This window comes from Myotis nattereri, assembly GCF_964212035.1.
Source record: "Myotis nattereri genome assembly, chromosome: 4".
Classification (NCBI taxonomy): Eukaryota; Metazoa; Chordata; class Mammalia; order Chiroptera; family Vespertilionidae; genus Myotis; species Myotis nattereri.
This window is the reverse complement of record NC_138079.1, coordinates 78853018-78879006: the sequence shown is the minus strand read 5'-3', so window position 1 is coordinate 78879006 and position 25989 is coordinate 78853018. Positions and strand designations below refer to the sequence as shown.

Genomic DNA, 25989 nt, shown 5'->3' with positions numbered 1-25989 from the left:
GAAACCCAGATTGTCTTCATATCTCTAAGACTACCCTCTCAAAATCTGCAAAGAACATCACTAAGACTTCATAGTTTTCATGGTTTCAATAGAAACAAGCCTGTGAATTAGGATATAGTGACACTACAGAACGCTGATATATTGTAAAAATTGCCTTTGGATTTGGAAGTTGTAGAAAAATAAAAATTCTTCACTTAAAAACAACCTCCAGTCAGTCTATTTTTCATATTCCTTTTATTTAAGCTGCATTGGGACAAGTCATTAAAATTGTCCATGTGAGGAATTATTTCTAGAGAACAGCCAGGTCACACAGACTTTACATATTCCATCCTTGACATGAATATGTAGGTTCTCAACTGAAACAGACCCACTGTTATTTTTTTCCAAGTGCTTACACAGCTTGATACAGTCTTAGGGAAGCCATGCTAATTTTAATTCCTCTAATTATTGGGTATTTGTGTCCCCAACCCACTTCCCTCCACAGCGATCTTTATTCTTTAGCACCTGTCTTTTCCTGGCTTGCACTTTCCATTGCATCGCAAACATTCTCAGGAAGACCCAGTTTTCCATTTTCATATATTTTTCCTCTCAATGGTCTGCTGTTGAGATCTGTGTCACCCTAGAGGACAAAAGAGAGAGAGGTTGAGAAAATCCTTGTGGGCCAGAGCTGGAAGTTCTGACATCTTTGCCCCTTCTTGCTAGAAAAATGCCTGGGCTGGTTCTACACAGGCTTCCTCCCTCATAATGGACACCATTGGGTCATATCTGGCTCATTCTGTGTAAGGTTGTGGTGATTTAGATAAACCTTCCTTGGGCTTAGCATGCTCAAGCAGGCCTGAACTCCACACAGGCCATTGGGAGGACCAGAGTGTGGTTCCCTGGGGTACAATGCTCCCCATGAGCTTGCCTGTGTTGTCTCATGAGGGGCCAAGGGGCTTGTTTTTCTGTTGTGATGTGTCTTCCCAAGAAAGAAAAGCTACTGCTCATTACATCCCACAAATTGATTTTTAAAATTAACAAGATTTCCTTATGGAGATTGTGGGATACTTGCACCCAACAGGGCCTTTCACAGCCTCACCCATGCCTATCCTGCTAGCTTCATCTCCCTCCCTGTCCATCATTCTTGCCTCATCATGAGCCCTTCTTCTCCAGTCATGATGCACCCTTTTGTGAATCCCACCTCTGCACTTTCATATGTGTTGGACCTTCTAGCTGAAGTTCCCTTCTTTCCTTCTCTACCTGGTGTGGGATCAGTTTATTCTTTTTAATTTTTATTAAATGTTTTTTTTTCATTTTCATTTAATAGCAGAAGCATACTTTTAGAAAATACACTGATATTGTCCATGGATGTCATACAGTCTCAATTGCTATAAAAATTTCTAAAAACGTCCTCTTAGTTTCTGTACTTCTGTTATTTTGGAAGGTAAACAGGCACCACCCTTGAGTGGCACTGCTCTAGATTCTTGTACAGGTTACATGCAGTGTGGAGCTGCTCCACCCAGCCACTCCAGGTTAAATCAGTCACTCATTCCCTGTGATCCCTTCCCAGGAGAGGCAAACACCACATCACAGATTATTTGCTCACAGCCTTGTGTTAATTGATGTGTGTGTCTACCTCTCCACTGGATTCTGAGCTCCACAAGGGAGGATGGTCTTTCCTACTCATCTCTGTATTCCATAGTACAGGCCTAGCCCATATTCAGAGCTTGATAGATATTGTGGGACTTAGTATAATGCCATTTGTAAAACTAAACTCTGTGGGATTTTGACTCAGTGTTGACTCATGAGCTAGTTTGCTTAGGACATCTCATGGCTACGGATGGCATATCTGCTCCTATGGCCAACAGGGAAAATGGGATAAGAGAGTGAGGATGGATCAAGACATGGATAACAGACCCCAGGGCTCCCAGCCTTCTAACCTCTGCTTGCTGTTGGCACAATGATGTGGAGAGAGACCAATCGGACTAGGGCCAGCAGACCCCAGGAATAAACAGTCACCAAGCCAAGGCAGGGGAAATGCTTTATGAGGTGTCTAATTCTGGAGGCTAACACTTATCAGGTGGAAGGAGCTGAAATGCCTCCTGGGTCTGGATGGTGCAGGAAACCCATCTGATAGCTCCTTTTGGATCTACCTGCATGATTGATGAGTTCTAGTCATTCCTCCCTTTGGAATAGGGGCTGCTCCCCAGTACTGTAGGTAACTTTAATTTCGGGGTGAAGTATAAGGATGCCCATGATGGATACCCATTAAATTCTCAATCTAGAACCATAGCATAATAAAGCTTTTACAAATTTGTCTCCTGTATTCTTTTTATTTGGTTTTGAATTAAGAAAAATAAGAAAGGGCTATTTTAAATTGTCCCTCTAAAATCCCACCTGCACTCAGGCCCAAGAAATGGTACTGCAATGATTATTATTTCCTTAATGCTAGATACCGAAATTCAACCAGTATTGATGAGATCGTCAAGAATAATGATACTGTAGGGGATGTAAAAGATGAACACACGTTGCCTACAAGCTTGCAATTGTCCCTATGGTTGTCCAGTGAAAGCAAGCTTGTATTCAGCTCCTATTTTCCAGGCTTAGTATTAAGTGGCATCAGACATGGGCCTGCTTTCAATGAGCTTTCACTCAGATGGGGACACATCCTGACTACCAGCACCTGTGATACAGGTAAATAGCCCCACACCTGAGAGCTTTCAGATTCGAGAGAGAGTGTGTTGCAGCTGAAGGGACGGGAAGCTTTGGGTTCTCATTGTGTGAGGTCAGGGCATGACAGCCTGGAAACCAGGAAGCATAGAAGTCTGAAAAAGCGGAGCAGGGACAGAAGCAGGAAAGGTGAACTTGGAGCATGGCTGTCGAGAGTGGTATCTACACGCACCGGCTGTGAACTGGGCCATGGAGAACATCACTCCTCAGAAAGCGTTTTGGAGGAGCCCGTCTTGGACACCTGGATGATCTCAACGGAGGTGATGCCTTTGCCGGCTACCCGGTGTCTGGTGCGCAGCTTGTTCAGAGCCGTCTCCGCCATACCGGCCCGCTCCTCAGCATCATCCAGCTCGTGCACTGTTTTTCTGTAGCGAGCAAAGGTCTGGTTGGCCTGCTCCTCCTGCAGCAAAGACACAGTGGAAAGTGGGATGTGAACCTGGCTTGTTCTGGTTAAATGTGTTCAGTTTGTTACTCTGCATTGTCATCTAAGAGTGTAATTGTTCTAATAAGGCTTTTTCAAAACACAGCAGTCCTGGGTCAGGGTCATCCTCCAGCTTACCACAGACAACTGTCTCAATACTTTTAGGTAATTCTTTTTGGCCTTGACATCCATATTTCTAAATAAAATGTGCTCTGTTGCTGCTTTTATAATTTGTGGTTTTAGGCATTAGTTATTGGTACCCCACTTGGAAGTTGTGGATTTAGTTCTTCCCCATAGCCTCCACCACACATTTCCTATCCCCTTGTCTTCCCAGTAAAGACATAGTTGTTTTATTTAGACCATATTTACTGAATGCCTGGCCTCTATTGAGCCTTTGGGGAAGGGCTTTGAGTAGGTCAGTGGCTGATAGGTTCAACATGGTGGCCCCAGAACTGGCAGCAAATGATAGCAGAGTCAAATATCTATGTCTTGGATGATGGTAGTAAGTGGACATGTGGTGTAGGATTGAGACTTGAAGCCACTATTTGCCAACCATTTGACTTTGACTTTAACATAAATACCCCACACTGGGCTGTTTACTCACTTGTGAAATGGACTAAAAATACCAGATTTCCTGCCTTGCATCAGGAGAATCAAATAAAGGCAAGTCCTTGTATTTAACAGTATGACCAGAAAAGAGAGGTTATCCTGGCAGAGGCCACAGGGTCAGTAGAAGGACAAAGGAAGCTAAGACCTTCCCTGATTTTAGAGCACACCCTTCAGTGGGTACTTCACCCAACACAGGTGTTCTTGGAGGATAAGTTTGGTTTTTACATATTCTTATTGCCAGTGTGTAGTGTCCAGTCCACTTCTCACATGATAGTGGGGGTGAAGTGCCATAGACATGAGACTCATGGGAGTCGTCTTTTGGCCAATACTTTATTCCTTTCCTGTGGTTAATTCTAATCAAGGCTTGAGACCTGGGCTGGGAAGAAGGGGAGAATTAGGGATGTGTGGTGAGCACCTACCGCCTCTTCAATCTGCCGCTTGTAGACCTTCATCTTGTTCTGTAGCTTCTCCACCAGCTCCTGCATGCGCTGATTGGTCTTGTGGTCCTCCTCTGTCTGGAAGACCAGCTCTTTGAGGCGACGCTCATTCTTCCGTAGAGTCTTGACTGTCTCCACATGCCGCTTCTGCTCGCCATCCAGTTCCGTCTCTAGTTCCTTGATCTGAGGAAGGAGGAGAGGAGTGTGGCTGAGGAAATGTATGTTTTTGAACTTCAGACCTCAGTGACCTTGGACAGGGATGTCATGGCTACAGTGTCCACTTCCTATCCAGAGGTGAATAGGTGAGCCCTGGACGGGGGGAGGGGTGGGGGGTCAGGCCCTTTGTAAATTGGTTACTTTCCCTGAGCCTCAAGTTTCCTCCTCTGAGAAATGGGAGAGGCAGGGGTCAGAAAAGGTGACCAAACCTCCTGGGCCCTTCCAGCTTCAACATTCCAGGAAGTAAAGGCCTATTTTAGGTAAGCAGTAAGAGGAATAACGTTGGAAGCCGAGACTGGGAACAAAGAGGACGAATATATGGGAAACTGCTCTGCTTGGGGGCTAAGGAAATTCTGGGGGAAGATGACAGGGAGAGGAGGAGGAGAGCAGACCTCTGTCTAAAGAAATTAGAGCTCTTGCCTCAATTTCCTTTTCTTTCCCAGCTCTGGAATAACCTCATCAAATGCTGGGCATGCTTTTTGGGAAAAGACCTCCTCCCTACTCCAGCCTGGCCATATCTCTCGCCTAGCCCAGCTCAGTGTTGCCCTCACCCTGGTTTCCAGCTTCATGATTGTGCGCTTTCCTCCTTTCAGAGCCAGCTGCTCAGCTTCCTCCATCTTGGCCTGCAAGTCTTTGATGGTGATCTCATAGTTCTTCTTGATCTTCTCCAGGTGCATGCAGTGGTCCTGCTCTTGCCGGAGCTCTTCTGCCATGCGGGCAGCCTGTGGGAGACCAGGAGAAGAGCACGAGCTGGAGCTGGGTCTGCATCCAGGCTCATAGTGCCTTTGAGAGGTGAGGAACCTTGTCTCCCAGTCGCTCGGAAGCCAAGGGGTTGACCTGAGGAACCTCACTAACACACTGCTGGGGTTTGATGCAAGGGGGCTCCAGGCTCCCATGTCCTTCCAAGTGCAAGGGGAGGAGGCAGGGTCATGCACTCATAGCCAGGCCTTCCAATCCTGTGGACCCCACCAGCCTGGTGCTCTCCAGCCAAACTCTTTGCTGTATCATCCAAGAGGGGCATAGCACAGAGGGTGGGAAAATCACAGATCTAGAGTAGGAAGGTGGAGTTCTGTACCCATTTGGTAAGTCATTTTACCCACTCTTCTTACATTAATTACACAAATATTCATGGAGGACTTACTGTGTGCTATGTCTTGAGACATACCACCAAATTCGACCAACATGTTCCTGAGCTCCTGGCATTTCAATAAAGCGTGAGAAAAGAAAATCTGTATTTTCTCAGCCCTAAAGTGGGATACATAGTATCTACACTCAAGGTCCATGTGAGCACCCAAACGGATACTGGGATAAAAATACTTGGCAGCACATCTTGCCAATATCCACCCCTGAGCCCCTGGTCGCAGCATCCATTTTCCTTCCACTAACCCTCCCTTTAAGGCTGGTTTGATGTTCCTCTTTGCCAAAAAGGCTGCCAAGATGAGTCCACATCGATGGCTCCTTTGGTCTGTGTCCCCAGGCTGCACTCTCTAATCTCTCACATGATCATGTGTAGCTTGTAAGTATTCCTCCAGACTCTGGTCTCCCCAGAGCTGGGACCATATCCCTCTGGCAGGGTGCCAGGACTCCATAGTGACTCAAGGAGAGGTGGTGGCCTTCCCTGCCTAGGGTAGCTGGGTCCTCAGCAGGTGGCCTGGCCTGGGGTGCCCTGTCCCTCTCGCACCAGCAGCAGGTAGTGCACATACTTACGTCAGTCATGGCTTTCTTGGCTCTCTCATCAGCTGAGCGGAACTCACTGATGAGCTCCTCGTGCTCATTGGAGATGCGCTGGACATCTGATTCCAACTTGCGCTTGACCACCAGGAGGCTTTGGTTCTGGAGGAGGAAATGAAAGAATTGCTGTGAGACAGGAATCTGCACAACCCTTCTGTTTCCAGGAAAGAAAATGACCCTCTCCCAGACACACTTGCCAGACACCCTAACAGGAAATGGCTCTAGGACCCTGCTTGGAGTGAGGGTCTTTCCTCTGTATTCTCTGGATTTTAGAGCAGAATTTGCATCATGAGGAGCCCAGGAATAACATCATTAGGCCTGAGGAGGAGGGCAGCTCTAGAAAAATTCTGAACTCAGAACTTGGAAAACCCAATTCAAGGTTGGGTACTTCCACCTACATGGATAAATTCCTTACCTCTAGGCTTTGGTCTTCCAGCCTCTAAATGGGATAACCCCTATATGTCCCATGTACATTTTTTCATTTGGTAAATTCACATGAGATGATGAGTAAGTATTAAGCCATGCCAGGAAAGGACTGCACTGTGAACAGTAAGCAGTACTGGTGTTACCATTAGGAGCAGACAGGGCTTCTCAATGTTGACCATGGATAAACCACTCAACTCTTTGGCCATTTTTTTCTTCATTTTGGAATATTCTAGATCACTCCCAGTTGTGAAGTTCTAGCCTCAGCTACACTTGTTTAAAATTGGCTTAATACTTAGACTCTTCTGAGGAGTTTCTAAAAGTTTAGATTTCTGGGATTCTACCATGGACCCACTGGATCAGAATCTCCAGGGGAGTCTCTGGGAGCCTGTCTTTAAAAGCTGTACACAACAGTGTTCATGTAGTTAACACACTGTGCTGTGCACGGAACATGGCTAAGATGGTGCATTTTATGTTGTTATTATTATTTTTTACCATAACAACAACAACAAAGTTCTGCTGGTGAGTTTCGAGGACTTGAGGAACGAGGACATTAGCTGCCTCTGAATTCTGAGGGAGCTCACAGGTCTGGGCACCATTCTGGACTGACTCTGGCATCCTGAGTATGAGTTTCCATGGCACTTCCCAGGGAGCCACCATCCTACCTGGACGTTGACCTCATTGTGTCGCTCTGTGATCTCCACCACCTCTTGTTCCAGCAGCTTGCGGGAGCGCTCACTGCCCTCCAGGGCTGAGCGCACCTCCTCCAGCTCCGTTTGCAGCAGGCTCAGGCGTCTCTCCTGCAGGTTGTACTGCTCCCGTAGCTCCTCGTGCTGCCTGGCATCCTCGTCCATCTGGACCTGCAGATCCTGGGGGACAAGAAGACACAATCTGAGCTCATCTCTTTGGGCTGGCCAGGACTAAGGGTGCTCTGATCTTCACAGACCTGGCTCTGGAGGGAGCTGGGGTGGAAATGGGGAAATGGAGGCCACAGTGGAAGAGTGTGAGGCATAGACCTGCCCTCAGCGAGTCACAGCCTGGTGTTTACAGCAGGGCCTCTCAAGAGTCCTTCCTCAATGAGCTTTGACAGTTACACCTCAACTGGCTAATCCCCATCTCTCTTCCCCTGTCTTGTTATTTCTCCATAGCACTTACCATGTTTTATGCTACAGTTTTATTTATTTGTTGCTTATTGTCTACCTGCAAAGGTATTTGTTGTTTCATCCATTCTCCTACACCTAGCACTTAATACAGAGCCTGGACAGAGCAGGTCTCCAATAAACACATGTTGAATGCGTGGATCCAGCTATACATGCTTTAAAGACCAAGCTGATGATGAAGAGTGATAAAGGAGGACTTCACCTCTATTTGTGTTTATTTCTTAAGGTGAGTGAGTGGTGGGTACATGGGTGTTTATATTTATTTTTCTATGTCTGAAATCATTTATAATAAGTATAAAATGATTGTAAAAATTAAGACAGGTCCAACTTCCTGTTTCTCTCCTTTCCCCTCTTATTCTAGTGGCCCTGGATATGGACTATGGTGGTTGGGACCTCTTATTTATTTATTTTAATAATTTCAGAGAGGAAGGGAGAGGGGGAGAGAAATAGAAACATCAATGATGAGAAAGAATCATCAATTGGCTGCCTCTTGCACTCCCCTCACTGGGGATCGAGCCCTCAACCCGGGCATGTGCCCTGACCCGAAATCAAACCTGGGACCCTTCAGTCCGCAGGCCAATGCTCGATCCACGGTCCACACCAGCTGGGCGGGACCTCTCATTTATAGTCCCCAAGTCTCCTGCCCCCTGGAATGCCAGCCACCCCACGTTCTCACTCTCGCCTTTATCCTAGCTGAAGACATGCATGAAGTTAGCTTTCCGTAAGCCTGTAGGCTTGGGGTTGGCTTGCGTTGTGATTAGTTCTTTCCCCTCCCAGGTCACTACCTTGAGTTGCTGTTGTAGCCTTTTCAGTGTCTTCACAAGTTCGCTGTTGTTCTTGTTGGCATGGTCCAGCTGGATTTCCATTTCATTCAGGTCAGTCTCCATCTTCTTCTTCAGGCGAAGTGCCTCTGCCCGGCCCTTGGCTTCTGCATCCAGGCTGGTCTGCAAAGACTCAATGGCCCGCTGGTGGTTCTTCCTACAAGTCCAAGCAGAGAAGGCCTAACGTACTGGACAAGCACATTCAGTCTATGCTAAACCTAGATATGAGACTTCTGAGCATCAACATGAGTATAGCATGTTGGAAGGTGAAAGTTTATCACATGTCTTTTGTGATATCGGTTCATTTAACATAAAAACAGTCCTGCAAGAAAACTGAAGTTCCAGGATGATGGAAAACATGCCAGAGGTCATCCATTTAGCCCACAATGACTTGCATTCAAACCTAGATGCTGAGGTCCAGTTTTATTTATTAAAAAATAGGAGTTTTTACTATACAAGTTAGATATATATTTATCTTCAAAACAAGTCATTGATTGTTCTTAATATATATATTAATTATGTTGTAATTAACATAATAAACATTTCCATAGAGCCCCCATATAAACCCTATCAATCTCCTTTTATAGGAGGGGACCAGAGGAGTTAATTTAAATGTTAAAAAAATAATTGTTTCATTGAGGCAAATAAATGATTAGCATGTAAAGATCCTGTCCACATTATGCTCACCTCTGCTTCACCCCTGAACACCCACTGTGTGCAGGGATGTTGCTGGATTTGCAGTACTTTGAGGTGTATTCAATTTGCAGATATGGGCAAGTATATCATGACATTCTCAAAAGTGAACAAAATTGGAATTCATTTTGGGTTAAAAATAAATACAAGCAAAAACATTGAAAAAAATTAAAGAAGATCTAAATAAATGGAAAAATATTTATGTTTATGGATTTAATATTGTTGAGGTGGGAATAAATGCAATCTAGTCACAAACAACCACATATTGTATGATTCCATTTATATGAAATGTTCACAATAGGCAAATTCAAAAAACCAGAAAGTAGATTAGTTGTTGCCTAAGGCTGGGGCTGGTGGTGGTGGTGGGGGAGAAATGGAGTTTGCCTACTAAAGTAAATGGTATTTCTTTGGGGGTGTGATGAAAATGTTCTTAAATTGTAGTGATAGTTGCACAACTAAAAACCATTGAATTTTCCCCTTAACATGGGTAAATTGTATGGTATCTGAATTATATCTTAATAAAGCTGTTGCACACACACACACATTCCATTTTAGATTTTATACACATACACACACACACACACACACACACACACACCCACACACACACAGTGGCATAGCTAGAAATTTAGGGTGAGTGTCAGGTTTAGCCTACTGGCTATAGAGTCATTGGGCTTCTCTTCAAAACATGCTTTCAGATCTATAATTTAATCTTTTCCACATCTCAGAGAGGTGATTAGAAAGCTGTCATCTTCTCATCTGTTAGTTGGAGAATTGCATCTATCTCACAGGTAGTTTTTTCTAATTCTTTATTGTGGCAAAATATACATAAAATAAAATTTACTACCTAACCATTTTTAAGCATATAGTTCAGTGGTATTAAATACATTCATGATGTTGTGCTACCATCTACATAACTCTTTTCATCTTATAAAAAAATCTCTATACCCATTTCAGTGTTTCTCAACCTTCCTAACGCCACGACTCTTTAATACAGTTCCTCATATTGTGGTGACGCCCAACCATAAATTTATTTTCGTTGCTACTTCATAACTGTAATTTTGCTACTGTTATGAGTCGTAATTAAATATCTGGTATGCTATATGTGTTTTCCGATGGTCGCGACCCACAGGTTGAGAACCGTTGCATTAAATGATAACCCCCATTTCTTCCTTCCCCATAGCCCCTTGCAAATACTGTTCTACTTTCTGTCTCTATAATTTTGAGTACTCTAAGTACTTCATAGAAGTAGAATCATACAATATTTGTCCTTTTATAACTGGCTTATTTCACTTAGTATAATGTCCTCAAGGTTTATCTATGTTTTATTATGTGTCAGAATTCCCTTTTTAAGGTTAAATAATTTTTCATTGTATGTATATATCACATTTTGTTTATCCATTTGTCAACGGACATTTGGATTATTTCCATGTTTTAGCTATTAAGAATAATGCTGCTATGAAGACAGATATACCATTATCTATTTTAGACCCTGCTTCAAATTCTTTTGGGTATATATCCAGAAGTGAAAATGCTAGATCATATAATAATTCTATTTAAAATTTTTTGAGGAATCTCCATACTGTTTTCCACAGCAGCTGTACCATTTTACATTCCCACAACAGTGTAAAAGTGTTCCAATTTCTCTACATCATCATCAACACTTGCTATTTTCTGTTGTTTTTTTTTTATAGTTGCCCTTGTATTGGGTGTGAGGTAGTATATAATTGTAGTTTTGATTTGCACTTCCCTAATATATAGTGATATTGAGCATCTTTTCATGTGTTTATTGGCCATTTGTATATCTTCTTTGGAGAAATGTCTATTCATGTCTTTTGTCCATTTTTGAATTGGATTATTATCTCATGGGGTTTTGTGATGAATCATTGAAGTAAGACATTTCCAAGTGTTTGTTAACCACAGAGTACCCCATCTGTATAAAGTACTACCATTATTACCGTTTAACAGATGTGGAAACTGAGGTTCAGAGAGGTTCATCTTATTTGCCCAAGATCACATGACTAGTAAGTGACAGAGACCCAGGTTTCTGGACTCTGCTCCATCATGCTATCCAAGTCAGCCTCCCATCCTGTCAGCCCCCTACCTCGTAGCTTCAAATTCTTCCTCTTTCTCATGAATTCTCCGGTCGATGTCAGCCTTAACCTGAGCCAGTTCCAGCTGAATTCGAATCACCTTGCTCTCTTCAACCTGCCAGGAATGTAAATGTCAGTCTTTCTGGCTAAGCAGGTTTGCGGACCCTGGCCAAGTGTTCCACCCCAAAGAGACAGCCATGAGGTTACCTCCAGGGAAGACTCAGCTTCCTCTAGGGCCACTTGGAGTTCATCCTTCTCAATCTCTAATTTTTTCTTCAACTTCTGTAGCTCATGCACACTCCGTCCTCCCTCGCCCAACTGATCAATCAGTTCCTTTATCTCCTCTGAAAAAAAGAATATTCTTGTTAATAAGGCTCATGAGGACTACCAGCTTCCCAGGATCATGGCATGTGGCACAGATATTTCTCCACTGGGGTCAGAAGCAGGCACTCCTAGCCTCACTGTATCAAAAGAGAAGCAATACACTCCAAGTCATAGACTCGTGGGGCATCAGGGCTTGAGTGGATCCAAGCTCCTCTTTTTATATAGGGTGTCCCAAAATTCACACAAGATTTGCAATTAATGCAAATCTTGTGTGAATTTTGGGACACCCTAGATGAGGGTCTGAAGCCCAGAGAAGAATAAGCAAGCACAGAATAGCTTTAGGGCCAGTGCCCAGAACTCTAGGGGCTGTTAGTTCTATATACAAGGCCTCCCTTTCTGGAGACACTCCCCCCAGAACACCCCCCAGGCCTCAAATTCCAGCCGGAAACTCTTATATGTAAGAAATATGTATACATGTGTATATTACTGACATATGACAGATGTAAGGGCTAAAATAAAATCTCTTGAGCCTTTATTTGAATTCGAATCACCAGCTATTCTACTAAGTGAAGACTTGACACATTTTTTTTTTTTTGTATTTCATTGGCACAACAACCTTAAAAGGAAGGCAGTATTATTTCCCTATCTAATAGATGAGAAAATTGAGGCACAGATAGTTAAAGTAATTCACTTGCCTGAAGTTATATTACTGAGTGCTCGAGTGCTTCTACAAAACTCTTGCCAGCCAGTCAACAAACATTTATTGTGCACCTACTGTGTACCAGTTGCTTAAACCCATGATGAGCCTGGGAGAAAGAGGGCTCTGGCTGTGTCTTTGTCCCTGCAGGCCCACCTGTCTGCCCTTGACTCACCCTGCAGGGTCTTGTTCTCCTTCTTCACTGACTCAAGGTGCTCCAGGGACTCCTCATAGGCGGTCTTGATCTTGAAGCTCTCTGTCATGTACATGCGGCACTCCTTCTGTGAACTGTCCACCTCCACCTGCAGCTCCTCGCACTTCTGCTGCCACTCGGCCAGCATCTTGTCAAAGACCCGTTGCTTCTTGTCCAGGGCGGCAGCTGCAGCATTGGCCTAGGGAGAGGTGGGGATGGTCTCTGAGGGTCTGACTTTCCTGCCCCTTTCCCCTCCTGCTGCTCCCCTCCCTTCCTTTCCGCTTCTTCCCCAGTGACTCTGGTGACCACAGACTTCTTGGGGATTGGGATATAATTCAACGTTTATGGCAGAAGCACAGGCTTAGGGTGTCAGAAAGAGCTACATTCTAGTTCTAAAACTTCTGCTACTAGATGGGTGACCTTGGGCAGTCTACCTTACCTTCCTAGGCTAGAATTTTCTGAAGTGTAAAATGAGGAATCTGGGCCACAACATCCTTCCCAGATTTATGACATTCACCCAATTCCCCATAATGTATTTCTCTATAATGTACTAATATACATTATACATCCATTGTCCAACTCAGAGATGGGTTTGGTATTATTTTTCTGTGAATCAAAGCTGATTATTCTTAGGCATTATTTTTTCATAGATTTTTCATCTTTTTCATAACTCTCTGGTAACTATATATTTGCTGCTGTGCAATACTAGATTTTGTAAATTTCTGTGTCGTTTTCTAATTTGGGAGGAGCAAAACCTTTTTGGGTTTTAGGACGATTTTCTGAAGCCTTTCTCATGGATATGACCTTCTGCCCTTCACTGTTGGCATGAAGCAATGGTCCTGTCTAGACTAAGATCAGATTGATATGGAAAGGCAGTGGATCTTATTTAATTCGGCTGAAGACTGGCAAATCAGCCTGACCCTCAACGATGCAAAGAGGAATATTTAGCACACAAACTCTGTGGGACATAGTTTTTATGAGAGAATAGGGAACAGGGATAATATGTTACATGGATTCCTGGGACTAAGTTTTATCCTCGTCATGGGTCTATTTAAATAGTGGCTTGTAGAGTGTTCAGATCTAGAATTATGAGTATATATAAACACATATTCAAACAGGAGCCTGTTTTCAGTGGGCCTGTATATAGATCCTGTGCTTCATCCTCATAGGCCACTGTTTCTTCCTGTCCACCCCAGACATGTGACAGTCTCATCCAGCTCTCTGTGGCCCCTTTGACCTAGCAAATAGGCAGCCTTTGAGGCTTTGACCTTCTGACCTTTTCCAAGTCAATGGTGAGGTCCTCGACTTCTGCCTGGAGTCTCTGTTTATTTTTTTCAAGGGAGGCAGCCCGGGCCTGGGCAGCTTCAGCTGTCTCTTCCGCTTCCTGGAGCCTGGCAGCCAGTTTCCTCCTATGGATGAGGGCAAGAGGGGCTATCAAGGACACATAGGAGCCCACAGGCAGGGGGCCCGGGAGTGTGGCGCTGAACTCTGGGGTGACATGGACAAGATGCAGACAGAATGCAGAATGTTTACAGGAAGCAACCACTGTCCATTCTTTAATTCAACAAGTTATTGTTTCTATTCTGTGCCAGGTATTGTTCTAGGCATGAGGGAAGCAGCAGTAAACACAGGAGACTAAGATCTCTGCCCTCATGGAAGTTCTGTTCTAGGCGGGACAGACAGACATAGCTCTACGGAGAAAATAAAGCAGGGAGGGGGCACATGAGCAAAGGCCCCAGGGAGGGTAGGTGAAGGCCCCGTGGGTGTCTGGGGTGGAGATTCCAGGCAGAGAGAGGTGAGGGACGAGATTTAGATGTAGCTGGGAGTGAGAGCAGGCAGCTGCAGGCAGCTCCTGGATAGCTCACAGTAGAAAATAGAAAAGGTCTGGGGGCAGGAGGTGGGAGTTACAGGAAGGCAATTTAGGCTCAATCTGTGAAGATCTTTAGATAAAAGATTGGTGTCAGCTGGAAGGCACAGTGGTTACTGCTGTCCTGTCACCACAAATTCCAGTGAGTGGAAGGCACAGCAAGGAGGCACAGGGCTCACATGCAGAGCTTCCCTGGGTGGGTGGGCCCATGGCACCCAAGCAGCCTCTTATGCAAGAGGCCCGCTCAGAGCCACATCCATGCGTCCACTTTTATTTCCTCAGGCCCTTCAAGCAGAGTGCCCACTTCTCTGGTTTGTGAATGAGGACTTGAGGACGTTTACCACAGAGCTGGGGAAAGGCAGAGTGGAAGCCTTCGCCACGGAGTGTGGTCTGTGTACTGCCAGCATCACAGAGAGGCTCCACCCCAGACCCACCAGGCCTGTGGAGGCTTCCTAAGCACTTCAGAGGCAGAGGAGCTGCGTGGAGGGGGAGCCCCTGCTCCTGACTTCCCTGCCTGACCTAGCACTTAGGGCGGAGGATGAGGTAAGAGAGCCTTTGACGATGGAACCTGAACGTTGGCGGTGAGTGGGCTCCCCTTTCTAGACACTTATCCCTCCTATAGAGGAACCTGTAATCTGCCTCCTTCTGGTCTCAGCTGTGGCTGATGGTGGTGAGATCCCCAGGGCCCACCCACCCCCTTGGCCTTCCCGGCTCTCCTGGAGTAGTTGAGCTCACTTGGTCTCCTCCAGCTCCTCCGTCCTTTGGATGGCATCAGTCTCATACTTGGTCCTCCAGGTGGTCACCTCGGTGTTGAGTTTGGACACTAGGCGCTGCAGCTCTGTCTTGCCTCCCTGCTCCTCCTCCAGCTGTTCCTTCAGCAAGTCCAGGTCGTGCTTGGTGTTGGCGAGACTCACCACAGCTGTGCTGCGAGACTGTGGAGACCACACGAGCCTGTCAGAGGCCTGCCCGTCTCTCCACGGCCGCCAGGGCCAGCACTTGGATACTTGTCATGTTGGATCAACAGTGCAGCAAGTAAAGGGGGAAAATACCACCAGTGTTTATTTTCCTTTTTTTTTTCCCTATTACTTTCCACAAGATACATATTTTCACTTAGTCATAGTTAACATTTTTTTTACTTGTTAGTGGATCAAATATTTTTCATGTTCCTTCTACATCCTCATAAGCTATAACTTGCTCCAAGGAGGCTGCTCTGTCACCTGCACCCAAGCCCCAAACAAACCTTGGACTCTTCATCCAGCTGCCTCTTGTAATCGTCCACCTGTGATGTCAGCGATGTCTTTACCCTCAGGATTTGATTGAGTCGGCTCTGGGATTCTTCATATTCACGGCTCAGCTCACTATTTTCAGCTGGGTGAGAACGAAATGGGAGAAATATTGGATGAAGAACTGGTTCCTCAGCCAGATCCTAAGCTCCCTCAGGGCACTGCTCCCAAAGTGGCCGACTGAGCTGGAATGGGGAGCACAGTGACCACCGCACCAGCCACCCAAATTAAGTCATCCCAGGAATGGAGCAAGTGTCCAAGAGCTGCCAGCATCCAAGTGACTTGCATAGGGCAAAGGGCTTTATTCAAATAACAAAGCCCTGACCCTTGGCAGGAGATACAGCAAAGGAGTTCGGAGAAGACAGTGGGGCAGGGTGTTTACTTTGTAAACTGTATTTGTCACGGTCCCAGAACCTATTACATTCCTGTCACTTGTGGACTGATTGCTGGGCCAGAGGACAGAAAGAGATGCATGAATCAGAGAGGAAGACCAGGCTCCTGGTTCTGCTCTGTAAGTCATTAGTTTTGTCACTTCACCTCACTGAGCTTCACTTTTTTCATCTGTCAAATGGGGATATTGAGTTTAAAAAGTATTACAGGATGTGGGAAATAAGGTCAAAGGATATCTGCAGGTTCTCTGGTGTCACACGAGCTTGTCTAACCCAACGAGTGTTAACTTCTCTCAAGGAACGCACCTTTGTTGGACTTACTGTTTGCTCCGGTTAGAGCCCAGCCTCGGCAAAGTTAGGTGTTAAATTGGATAGTAATAAGTTCCAAATTATTAAAGTCTTAGAGATGCTAAGGATTTCTTCTGATAGAAAAACAAAAACAGCCCTGGCCGGTGTGGCTTAATTGGTTGAGCATTGTCCTGTGCACTTAACAGGTGTCTGTTCTTTCCTGGTCAGGGCACTTGCTGGATTGTGGGCTTGATCCCTGGTAGGGGGTGTGCAGGAGGCAGCTGGTTGATGTAGCACTTCTACATCAATGTTTCTCTCCTCCTCTCCTTTCCTCTCTGTCTAAAAATTAGCTTTAAAAATCTTAAAAAAGAAAATAAGAAAAACCAAAACCAAACTCAGAGGTTGCAGTATTGTTGTCCTTTAGGACATTAACCAGTTTTGCATCTAACTTAGCAGAGTTCCTTGAGCATTCCTTTTCCCACTGATTATGTAAATCTCGCCCCTCATGTTCTTCAAAGGCAGCTTTACCATTTTTCTGGTTCCCTGATTAGTGACACATGTGCACTTTATGTTAGTATGTAGGTCGTGTTTTAAAATGTTTAAAAAGTGTCCGTATGGCTGCCCCTCCTGCTGATCTCACAGGGTGAGAGAACTGATATGAAAATACTTTGAATAGTGTTCTCCATTTGACACTATAAAAATGTGACTTGGAACATTCCGAGGGTAAAGTAAAATCTCCTTGTCTCATCACAGGGGATGCGAATTTTCCAAAACCAAGAAAGCTCTGAGGAGAGGACTTAGGTACTCTTTCAGTTTCCTTGCAAATCCCTCTTCCGTTCCATGTACTGTTTTTTAGGAAGCTGCAGGGAGGAGTGAGCTCACCTTGGAGGCGTGTCCTGATGGCATTAATTTCTGCCTGGTTTCTCTCCAGCTCAGCCACTTTGGCGTTGGCTTCTGCTAAGCTATCTTCCAGCTTTCGGACATGGGCCTCGGCATTCATCTGCCCAGGAATAGTGCATTCAGTGGGGAAATACGGGAAGGCTGCATGTACCAGGGGAACCCAGGCCAGGCCTTCCCTTCCTTCCACCTGGGTTCCCCTAGTGTAGGTTCCCAGGTTTCCAACTCCTTGAGGATCTATACATATAAAAGCCTAATATGCAAATTGTCCCCTTGGGAGTTTGACCAGGAGACCAGGAGTTGATCACTCACTATGATGTGTGCTGACCACCAGGGGGTGGCGCAGAACAAAGGAAGGCCCTGGCTATTAGCCCGAAGCTGGGGAAGGGAGGCCCTGGCTGGCAGCCAGAAGGCCTCGATTGTCCCTGATCACTGGCCAGCTACGGACCCTACCCGTGCACAGATTTTGTGCACTGAGCCTCTAGTATAGTCATATTAATGTAATGATAAGCTTAATAGCACACATTTATTGCCAGGAACTTTTCTAGCCCCCACAAAAGTGCTTTGAGGCAGGGATTATTATTATCCCCATTTTACATATGAGGAAACTGAGGCACAGTTATGTAGCTTGGCCAAGGTTATATACACAGTCTGTGGGGTCTGTGACAGGTTCACCTCGGTTTCATTCACAAAATCTAGAATGGGTGGGGAACCTTTTTTCTGCCAACGGCCATTTGGATATTTATATCACTAGAGGCCTGGTGCATGAAAGTTGTGCACTCGGGGCGGGGGGGGGTCCCTCAGCCCAGCTTGCACCCTCTCGCAGTCCAGGAGCCCTCGGGGGATGTCTGACTGATGGCTTAGGCCCGTTCCCTGCGTCAGTAAGACATCATTAGTGCTGCCGCGGAGGTGGGAGAGGTTCCCACCACTGCCGCTGCGCTTGCCAGCCGTGAGCCTGGCTTCTGGCTGAGCGGCGGTCCCCCTGTGGGAGTGTACTGTCCACCAGGGGGCAGCTCCTGCATTGAGTGTCTGCCCCCTGGTGGTCAGTGCGCATCATAATGGCTGGTTGTTCTGCCATTCGGTCGATTTGCATATTAGCCTTTTATTATATAGGATTCACTTAATATAATTCACTTAATATAAATTTATGTTGCTATGAAAAATGCTCTTAGATTTATTGAATTTTGAGTGCCACCTTGGTTGTCTTGGCAGGGCCAGACCAAATGATTTCACGGGCCTTATATGGCCTGTAGGCCAGACATTTCCCACCTCTGATCTAGACCTTGATTCAGGCCTGCTGGGGGCTCAGGGAATATTTGTGCAGGAGCCAATGCTGGGGCACCTCCTGTGGTTCTGGGAGGGGGCTTCCCTCACCTTGGACTTCTGCACAGTCTCCATGCTGGCATTGAGGTCATCGATCTCAGCCTTCATGACCTGCTTGTCCTTCTCCAGCTTGGACTTGACCCTCTGTAGGTTCTCCACGTGCTCCGTCAACTCAGCCATGGAATCTGTGTGTTTCTTGCGCAGGGTGGAGGCTGTTGCCTCACTCTGCAAGGCTGCCTCCTCCAGCTCCCGCCGCAGTTTCAGCAGCTCAGCTTCCCGCTTGCGATTCTGCTCAATCTGGGGGTAGAGGAGAAGCAAGGCTTAGCAGGACTGGCTGGCGCTGGTCTCCTTGGGGTGGACACTGCTCACTTGCTCAATGGTCCTTTGATATTCCTGTACCCCACTAATGAGATGCCCTGATTGAAATATCAATCCTAAGCCTCTGGGTGGTTGCCTATAGGATTTGTTTAGATAGTGTTGTGTGTTGAATTATGTTTCCCTTAAAGATATGTTTAAATCTTAACCCTGATACTTTATTTGACCTTATTTGGGAATAGGGTCTTTGCAGATGTACATAAGTTAAAATGTCATACTGGATTAGGATGGACTCTAATCTCTAGTTACTGGTTGTCTTTATAAGAAGAGGGAAATTTGGACCCAGAGAGACACACAAGATAAAGGCCATGAGAGAGGCAGAGACTGGACCATGCAGCTATTAGCAAGGAACAGCAAAGATTGTCTGAAAAATCATCAGGAGTTGGGAGAGAGGCCTGGAATGAATTCTTTCTCAGAGCCTTCAGAAGGAATCCACCAGGCAGCCCCTTACCTATAGCTCTTGCTCTAATGCAGTGGTTCTCAACCTTGGCTGCACATTAGAATCACCTGGGAATCTTTTTAAAATCCTGATTTCTGGGCCTCATCCTCTGGAAATTCTGTTTCTTTGTTATGGGGTGGGGCCACAACATTAGTAACAAAGAAACAGAATTTCCGGAGGCTGAGGCCCAGAAATCAGGATTTTAAAAAGATTCCCAGGTGATTCTAATGTGCAGCCACGGTTGAGAACCACTGCTCTAATGGCTCCCTGTTGTTCTCTTAACTCCCTGCAATGCTAGAGACAGTCCCTTTGTTAATGCCCCTCATTCAAACCATCTGGGATGATTTTGTTTTCTGCCAGGATCTGACCCCAGCTGGACACCTGCTTCAGTTCAGCTCCACAAGGAGCAGACTGTGGCCAGGATGATGAAGTAACAGGACATGGAGTCCGGGGGCCAAAGGAAAGGATATCCAGCCTTCCAGTGATAAGGGATGCCATTCATGCTCTCTGCTCTAATCCAGGGTCCACATTTGCAAGAGAGCTGACTTCATGAAATTATGGGAGTATCATGTGGCTTCTGGTAGTCTCCACGATGCCTGCATGTGAGTTAGAGGAAGACACATTCCACCCCAGGAGGCATGGCTCAGATTCCAGCCCCCATTTGCCTCTCAGTGGGGTGCTCTTGGAGTGTGGAGTCACCGCACTGTAGTCACATGGTCTATATTTTCTGTATTCTGGTGCTTTGACATCTGGGGCTTTGCTGACTCCAAAAGGATTGGCCCTCCCAGGTTTAGCTAATTCCCAGAGATAGCAAACTCAATTTCAATCACCACCAACCAATCTAGAGCCTCCCCCCCCCCCCCAATTCCTTCCTTTATGTGGCTCTCATACTCTCAGCTACTATCCAGTTACTATAATCACCCATGGCCAAGTACTAAACAACTAGGGATGGCTCCTATGCTCCAGAGCCCTCCAAAATGATCCAAACTAGCCAATCTAAGCCTGCTCCCATGCCTTCCTCAGAAACCATAACAAAGGCTCTTGCTCACAATTCCCCTTCCCTCTGCCCCCGAATGACCCTGGTGCTTCCCTGTGTGACTCTGCCTGGCTTGTCCCCTCCTTTAGGGAACTGTAGCAAACTACAGTTGACCCTTGAACAATGCAGGTTTGAACTATGTGGGTCAATTGGAAAAAAAAAGTATGTATAAATATACCCATGCAGTTCAAATCTGTGTTGTTCAAAGGTCACTGTTACCTCTTCAGTGGCAATCCCCTCCTCATCTTCTGGCCTTACTGTACCTCAAAGTTTTTTTTATTAATACACTGTATTTTAGAATACCCGCCCTCTGCATTCAATCCAAATCCTGCTTCCATTAGTGCCACTAAGGAGCCCCAGAAGGAAGTGGACCAAATCAGCCTCTCTCTTGCCTACTTTTTATTACTAATCAGTTTCTCTTTAAGCTAGTCCCAGGAATTCAGCAAAAACCAGCTGGTCTTTATCCCACTGTTTATCATCCAGCACTTTTTTCTCCAGGTAGGCAGGCAGGATTGGGGTTCCCAGGTTCCCCGAGGATGGTACCTGAGCAGATGTGGCTCCCCCAGCCTCTTCCAGCCTGTCGCTGAGGTCTTCGAGGTCCCGGGACAGGTCACTGCGTTGTTTCTCCACCTGGGGTAAGAGTGAATGACACTGACTGAAGCCCTCCATGAGTCCCTCTTTCCGCATGGTGTTTGTGAGCCCAGGGGCCTGCGCCTGGGGAGCTCTGCACTCTGCTGGCCACCACACGTGCTCAGTGAAGGATGCTGTCTGTCCTCTCCTTGCACTGGGTGGGCCTTAGGGCCCCTCCTGCCTCCCTCCCCTCAGCCCAGTTTGGCTGAATCTGGAGTTTAGGCATCTTATGATTTATTTCCCACCATCTTTATGGTCTTATCTCCTGTAGGATCCCTGCCCTCAACCCTCCCTCCACTCTTTGCTCTTCCTTTTACACCTTTGTTCCTGTGCAGGTAGGTGCTATTTCATTGCTTTGGCCTGAAATTCCTCCCTGCCTCAGCCTGTTGAATTCAGTCTTTGAATTCCTAAGCTAATGTTGCCTCCACCACCTGTCCCAGGCAGAGCTAGCCTTCTCTCCTTGGTTTCAAACCACAAGCAGCATCTTTGCATCTTACATGATAATTAATGTCCACGTGTAGCACAGTGCCTGGCACACAGTAGGTGCTCAAGAAACAATGAGGCCTTTTCAACTGGAATCCTGTCCTCCTCTCTGTTTCTGCTTATGGTTGGATTGTAGCTGGCATTTGGCCCTTTGACTCAAGAAAGGTAAAAGCAGTATGTCATTTACCTTGGCTCTCATTGCCCTCTCAGCTTCCAGTTCTTCCTCCAGTTCCTCAATTCGGGCCTAGCAGAAAAGTAAGCAGAAGAAGAGGGTTGAGGGGGATTATCTTAACTCTGTGGGAAACTTACCCAGTTAGCCTTTTATAATGGAGATAATGGGGGAGAGTATTATGCTTAAGTGAAATAAGCCAGTAGGAGAAAGACAAATACCATATGATCTCACTTATATGTGAATCTAATGAAATAACAACAAAATAAATCTTTATACATAAAAGCCTAAGCAACCATATGACCAAATGACCGGTTGCTATGATATGCACTGACCACCAGCTCAATGCAGGAGCTGCCCCTGGTAGTCAATGCACTCCCACAGCCAACCTCCCGTGGCCAGCCACCCTCCTCCCACCTCCCCCCCACCAGTCCACCCCTGATCAGGGTGGGGCTGGCTGGCCAACCTCCTGCAGTCCCTCCCTCTGGCCAACCACCCCGATCACCCTGATTGGGACTGGGTGAGATGGCCCAGATGGCCCTGATTGTGCACCAGGCCTTTTGTAAATAAATAAAAAAGGAGGTAATGGAAGGGAGCTAACTGTCAAAAGCAGAGGGAACCAATGGCCCTGAGGCAGGAGGGAGGCTGGGATATGTGAGTGCCCTCACGGAGCCAGCATGGCTGGCCAGCATGGTGGTGGTGGTGGTGGTGGGGATAGTGGATGATGAGGTCAGTGAGGAAGCAGAGGCTAGATTGTAGAGGGCATTTTAACCATTGTAAGGACTTTGAATTTAACCCTCAGTGAGGCTAATATGTGTCACCTCCAAGGACTCTGTGACAGTCTTGCTCCTCAGGAAAACTTAGTGGCCAACCAGCTGCTGTGAGAAAAGGGTGCAGGGAAGCGCATCTCAAAAGGCAGGTTCAGTCTTCTCGGTCCTGGACATACCTGGTGTTCCTTTAGTTTCCGTTGCAGTGTGGAATTCAGAGACTGCTCATCCTCATATTTAGAGTTGACAGAATTGATTTCCATATCCCTCCTGCAAAAGAAGGTTTGATCTCCTGAGGAAAAGCTCTGAGGGTAGACTAGTAAGCTGACCAGAGAATAGGGACTGGGCTGCCAGAGGAGGCTTTAAACCTGCTGAAAAATACTTGCCCCCAACCCCCTGGCTTTCGGGGGTGACAGCCCAGAAGGACTCACCCTACAGAATCCCAGAAGTTATTCCACTGGCTTTTCATTCACTTATTCTGTCACTCATGCATTTATTAATTTGATATATGTTTATTGAGTACCTACTATGTGCCAGACATCATTTGGGGTTCTAGGGACAAATCAGTGAACAAGACAGACAGAAATCACTGCTCTGGTGCACTTTGAATTCCAGGGGCTACAAAATCATGTTAATGCTTTGCCTTTTTAGAGAAAATTTCCTCCAAAAGCTTTAAACAAAAGGCTGTCTCCTTCCGATGTGTGAGTTCCATGTGTCAAGAAGCCACATATGAAAACTAAGATGACAGAAGGAGTAGATGAGGAGGATGGGCAAGGCCACATGCACCTTCTGGGTGTGCCACAGAAGAAATGTGCTGAGATGCAGATTTTGCTGCTACGCCCCTCATAGCAGTCTGAGGTACTTTAAAATTGCCTTAGAAACATATACTTCAAAGATGTAATATCCAAATTCTACTTCTTTTTCCTTATTTTACTCCTTATCTCCATTACCTTAGCCTCTTACTTAGTTCAAGCTTATGCCTGGACTATTGCAATAGCCTTCCAATTGTTTTCCTGCTTTTAGTTTTTTTCCTACTCCATCATGCCTCCATGTTATTGCCAGAGTGATATTGATAAAATACCCTCTCAACTTGTGATCTTTGAGAGCCCAGTTTATAAGTTTCTATAAACTTTCTGTCCTCAGATGCATGCATTGCTTAATACAAGTCTCCTTTTCATCATCCAATAGGCCATGTCTGATGCCCTATAGACAGGACAGCACCCACTCCTTTCTCCCTATAGCCTTCCTGGTGGGCACACTGCCTGGCACATAGGAGGTGCTGGTGACAGGCATGGATACATGTGAATCCTTCAGCACAGTGCCTGGAGCCTGGGACCATCTAGAAAGTGCTAGATATTGCTAATATTATTACAGAGAAATGAATGACTGCATTGGCATACTTTTTCACCACCTCCTCAAGATCTAGCTTGGACCGCTCCATCTCATTGAGATTGTCAATGGTCATCTTCAAGTCACTCTCAGCTTTCCGACGAGCCTTTTCCACCTCTGCCCGGATTTTCTTTTCTTGTTCCCAGTTATCTTCCAGCTGTGAAGAAAGTAGAGGAGGGGTGAGTCTCGGTCAAGAACACAATAGGAAACCAGACTGGACCTGGTTCCTTAGCTGTGGCATCAGAAGAGCCCTCACTTCCTGGGTGCTTTAAAACTGGGGGATGTGTCAGTCCAGTTCCAAAAATGTATCTGAGGACCCTGTCCTTGAGTGTAGAATTGGTCAGCTGTGGGCATTACCTCATGGATCTGGGTGTTGAGCTTGCTGTTGCTCTTTGTCAGGTGGTTCACCTTGTCCTCCTCAGCTTGCAGATCATCGAGGGTTTTCTGGAAGGAAAGATACACACGTGTTTCCCACAATGTACACAGGAGCAGCTGGTCAGACCTGGTTTTCTGCCATCGCTTCTGAGCGGAGTTGAGTTGACTGCAGTGAACAGCTACTGAGTGCCTGCGCCTGGGTGCTAGGTGAGGCTGGGGCAGACCTGAGCACCCGTCAGCAGCAGGTAAGCCCTCGGGTCAGTAGGGGGGCTCTGGTTCTCCACAGGCTTGTGGAAATCTGTGGGGGCTTCTGGTTGTCATAATGATGGGGGCCACACTGTCACTTGGTGTGTAGTTCCAGGGATGCTGGACCTCTTGTCTTGCTCTGGACAATCTGGCACCATGAAGAATAAGTCTGTAGTCCACATGCTTGATGTCCCACCCAGACTCTCATGTAAATAAAACAACCATTTATCCTTTTCTGAACCTAGAACCCACCACAACTTTACATATAACTTAAATACTTTTTTCATTTACTATACACTACATTTTTATAGAATGATCTACCATGAAAATTGAGAGATGATTTATGTATTGTTATAAAAATCTCCCGGGAGTTATTCCCCGTTTTGTTAAATTGCAGCAGGGACAGCCGCCACACTTTGCTATCTGGGTCGCCAACACACCCGCCCGTGCCCATCTGTAACCGTTGTAGACAGGTTCAGGCAGATAGCCCACTAGTCAATCTGCTTTATCTTTTACACATGGACAGCTCTATTATTTATTATAAATTATTTTCCATTTATTTCTCCTTTATGTTGAAGGGTGCTCTATAGATATTTTTATTTCAGGATAGTAAGAGAGCCTTCCAAAATAGTCAGTCCTCATTATTTGTGGATTATCTACCTGCCAATTTACCTACTTTCTAAAATTGTTTGTAATCCCCAAATCAATACTCATGGTGCTTTCGTGGTCATCCCCAGATATTATGGAATGGTGAAACATTTGAGCCGCCTGGGGTTTTTCAGCTGCGATCAAATGAGATGATGCCTTCCTTCGTGTTTTATCTCCTGCTGCAAACAAGTGTCCTTTTCACAGTCTATTTGGTGTCACGTTTTTACATTTTTGTGCTTTTTGTTGGTGATTTCACTGTTTAAAATGTACCCACGCACAGTGCTGTCTAGTGCTCCTAAGCACAAGAAAGCTTTGGTGTTTCTTACAGAGGAAATTGTGGTCGATGAGCTTCATTCGGGCATGAGATAGAGTGCTGTTGACCAAGGGTTCAATGTTAAGGAATCAACAATATGTACTAAAAAGGCGCCTTTAAACACATACACACATAAAACAACATAATGTATTGATCATAATCGTATGTATTATGTATTGATTGGTTGACAAAATGTTATGATCAAAGGCTTACGGAAACCTAACCCTAAATTTCCCCTAGGGGCAGAGTTTTAGTTTTTTGCTATTTCAGTGTGTGTGATGATTTTATAGAACCTTGAATCATGAGAATTGGCTGTATTTGTAATAAGAAGTGGCTCTGGGTATTTGATATAGTTGAGTCACAGTTGAAGGGGAGGTATTTCCAGAGGCAGCTCAGGGGACATGCTGTGGGTTCAGGTTTCAGCAAACACAGGGATGAAGGTCCATTGCCTGGTTCTGAGCTTCAACTCGCTCTTTGCATCTGTGTTTCCAGAGCTAGGAGGTGCCCTGTGCTGGAGGCTGGTCAGAGCTGGCTCTGTATTTAGT

The 25989-nt window shown here is 45.8% G+C and overlaps 1 protein-coding gene and 1 long non-coding RNA gene across 3 annotated transcripts in view; one reads left to right on the top strand and one right to left on the bottom strand.

Moving 5' to 3' along the window:
* Positions 1-224: 224 nt before the first annotated feature.
* MYH16 (myosin heavy chain 16) overlaps positions 225-25989 on the bottom strand; it is a gene marked incomplete at its 5' end in the record, with an annotated part of 54642 nt that continues 28877 nt past the window's right edge. Inside the window, 20 exons of the mRNA XM_081088674.1 lie at positions 225-619; positions 2882-3109; positions 4159-4359; positions 4944-5114; positions 6100-6225; positions 7212-7415; positions 8492-8684; positions 11325-11428; positions 11521-11657; positions 12510-12726; positions 13804-13936; positions 15130-15326; positions 15635-15762; positions 17237-17354; positions 18626-18871; positions 20968-21054; positions 21725-21781; positions 22653-22743; positions 23874-24019; positions 24220-24306. Coding sequence (XP_080944800.1) covers positions 2909-3109; positions 4159-4359; positions 4944-5114; positions 6100-6225; positions 7212-7415; positions 8492-8684; positions 11325-11428; positions 11521-11657; positions 12510-12726; positions 13804-13936; positions 15130-15326; positions 15635-15762; positions 17237-17354; positions 18626-18871; positions 20968-21054; positions 21725-21781; positions 22653-22743; positions 23874-24019; positions 24220-24306 — 2844 coding nt within the window. The 3' untranslated portion in view covers positions 225-619; positions 2882-2908. The remainder of the gene's footprint in view (positions 620-2881; positions 3110-4158; positions 4360-4943; positions 5115-6099; positions 6226-7211; positions 7416-8491; positions 8685-11324; positions 11429-11520; positions 11658-12509; positions 12727-13803; positions 13937-15129; positions 15327-15634; positions 15763-17236; positions 17355-18625; positions 18872-20967; positions 21055-21724; positions 21782-22652; positions 22744-23873; positions 24020-24219; positions 24307-25989) is intronic.
* The window catches only part of LOC308517503, a 102582-nt gene continuing 92608 nt past the window's right edge, over positions 16016-25989 (top strand). The window contains exons 1-4 of one of the 2 annotated variants that reach the window (XR_013995832.1): positions 16016-16188; positions 20927-21059; positions 23125-23331; positions 24285-24482. This is a non-coding gene — a long non-coding RNA (uncharacterized lncRNA). Of the gene's footprint in view, positions 16189-20926; positions 21060-23124; positions 23332-24284; positions 24483-25989 lie in introns of those variants that run through there. The other variant, XR_013995833.1, reaches the window with a different exon arrangement.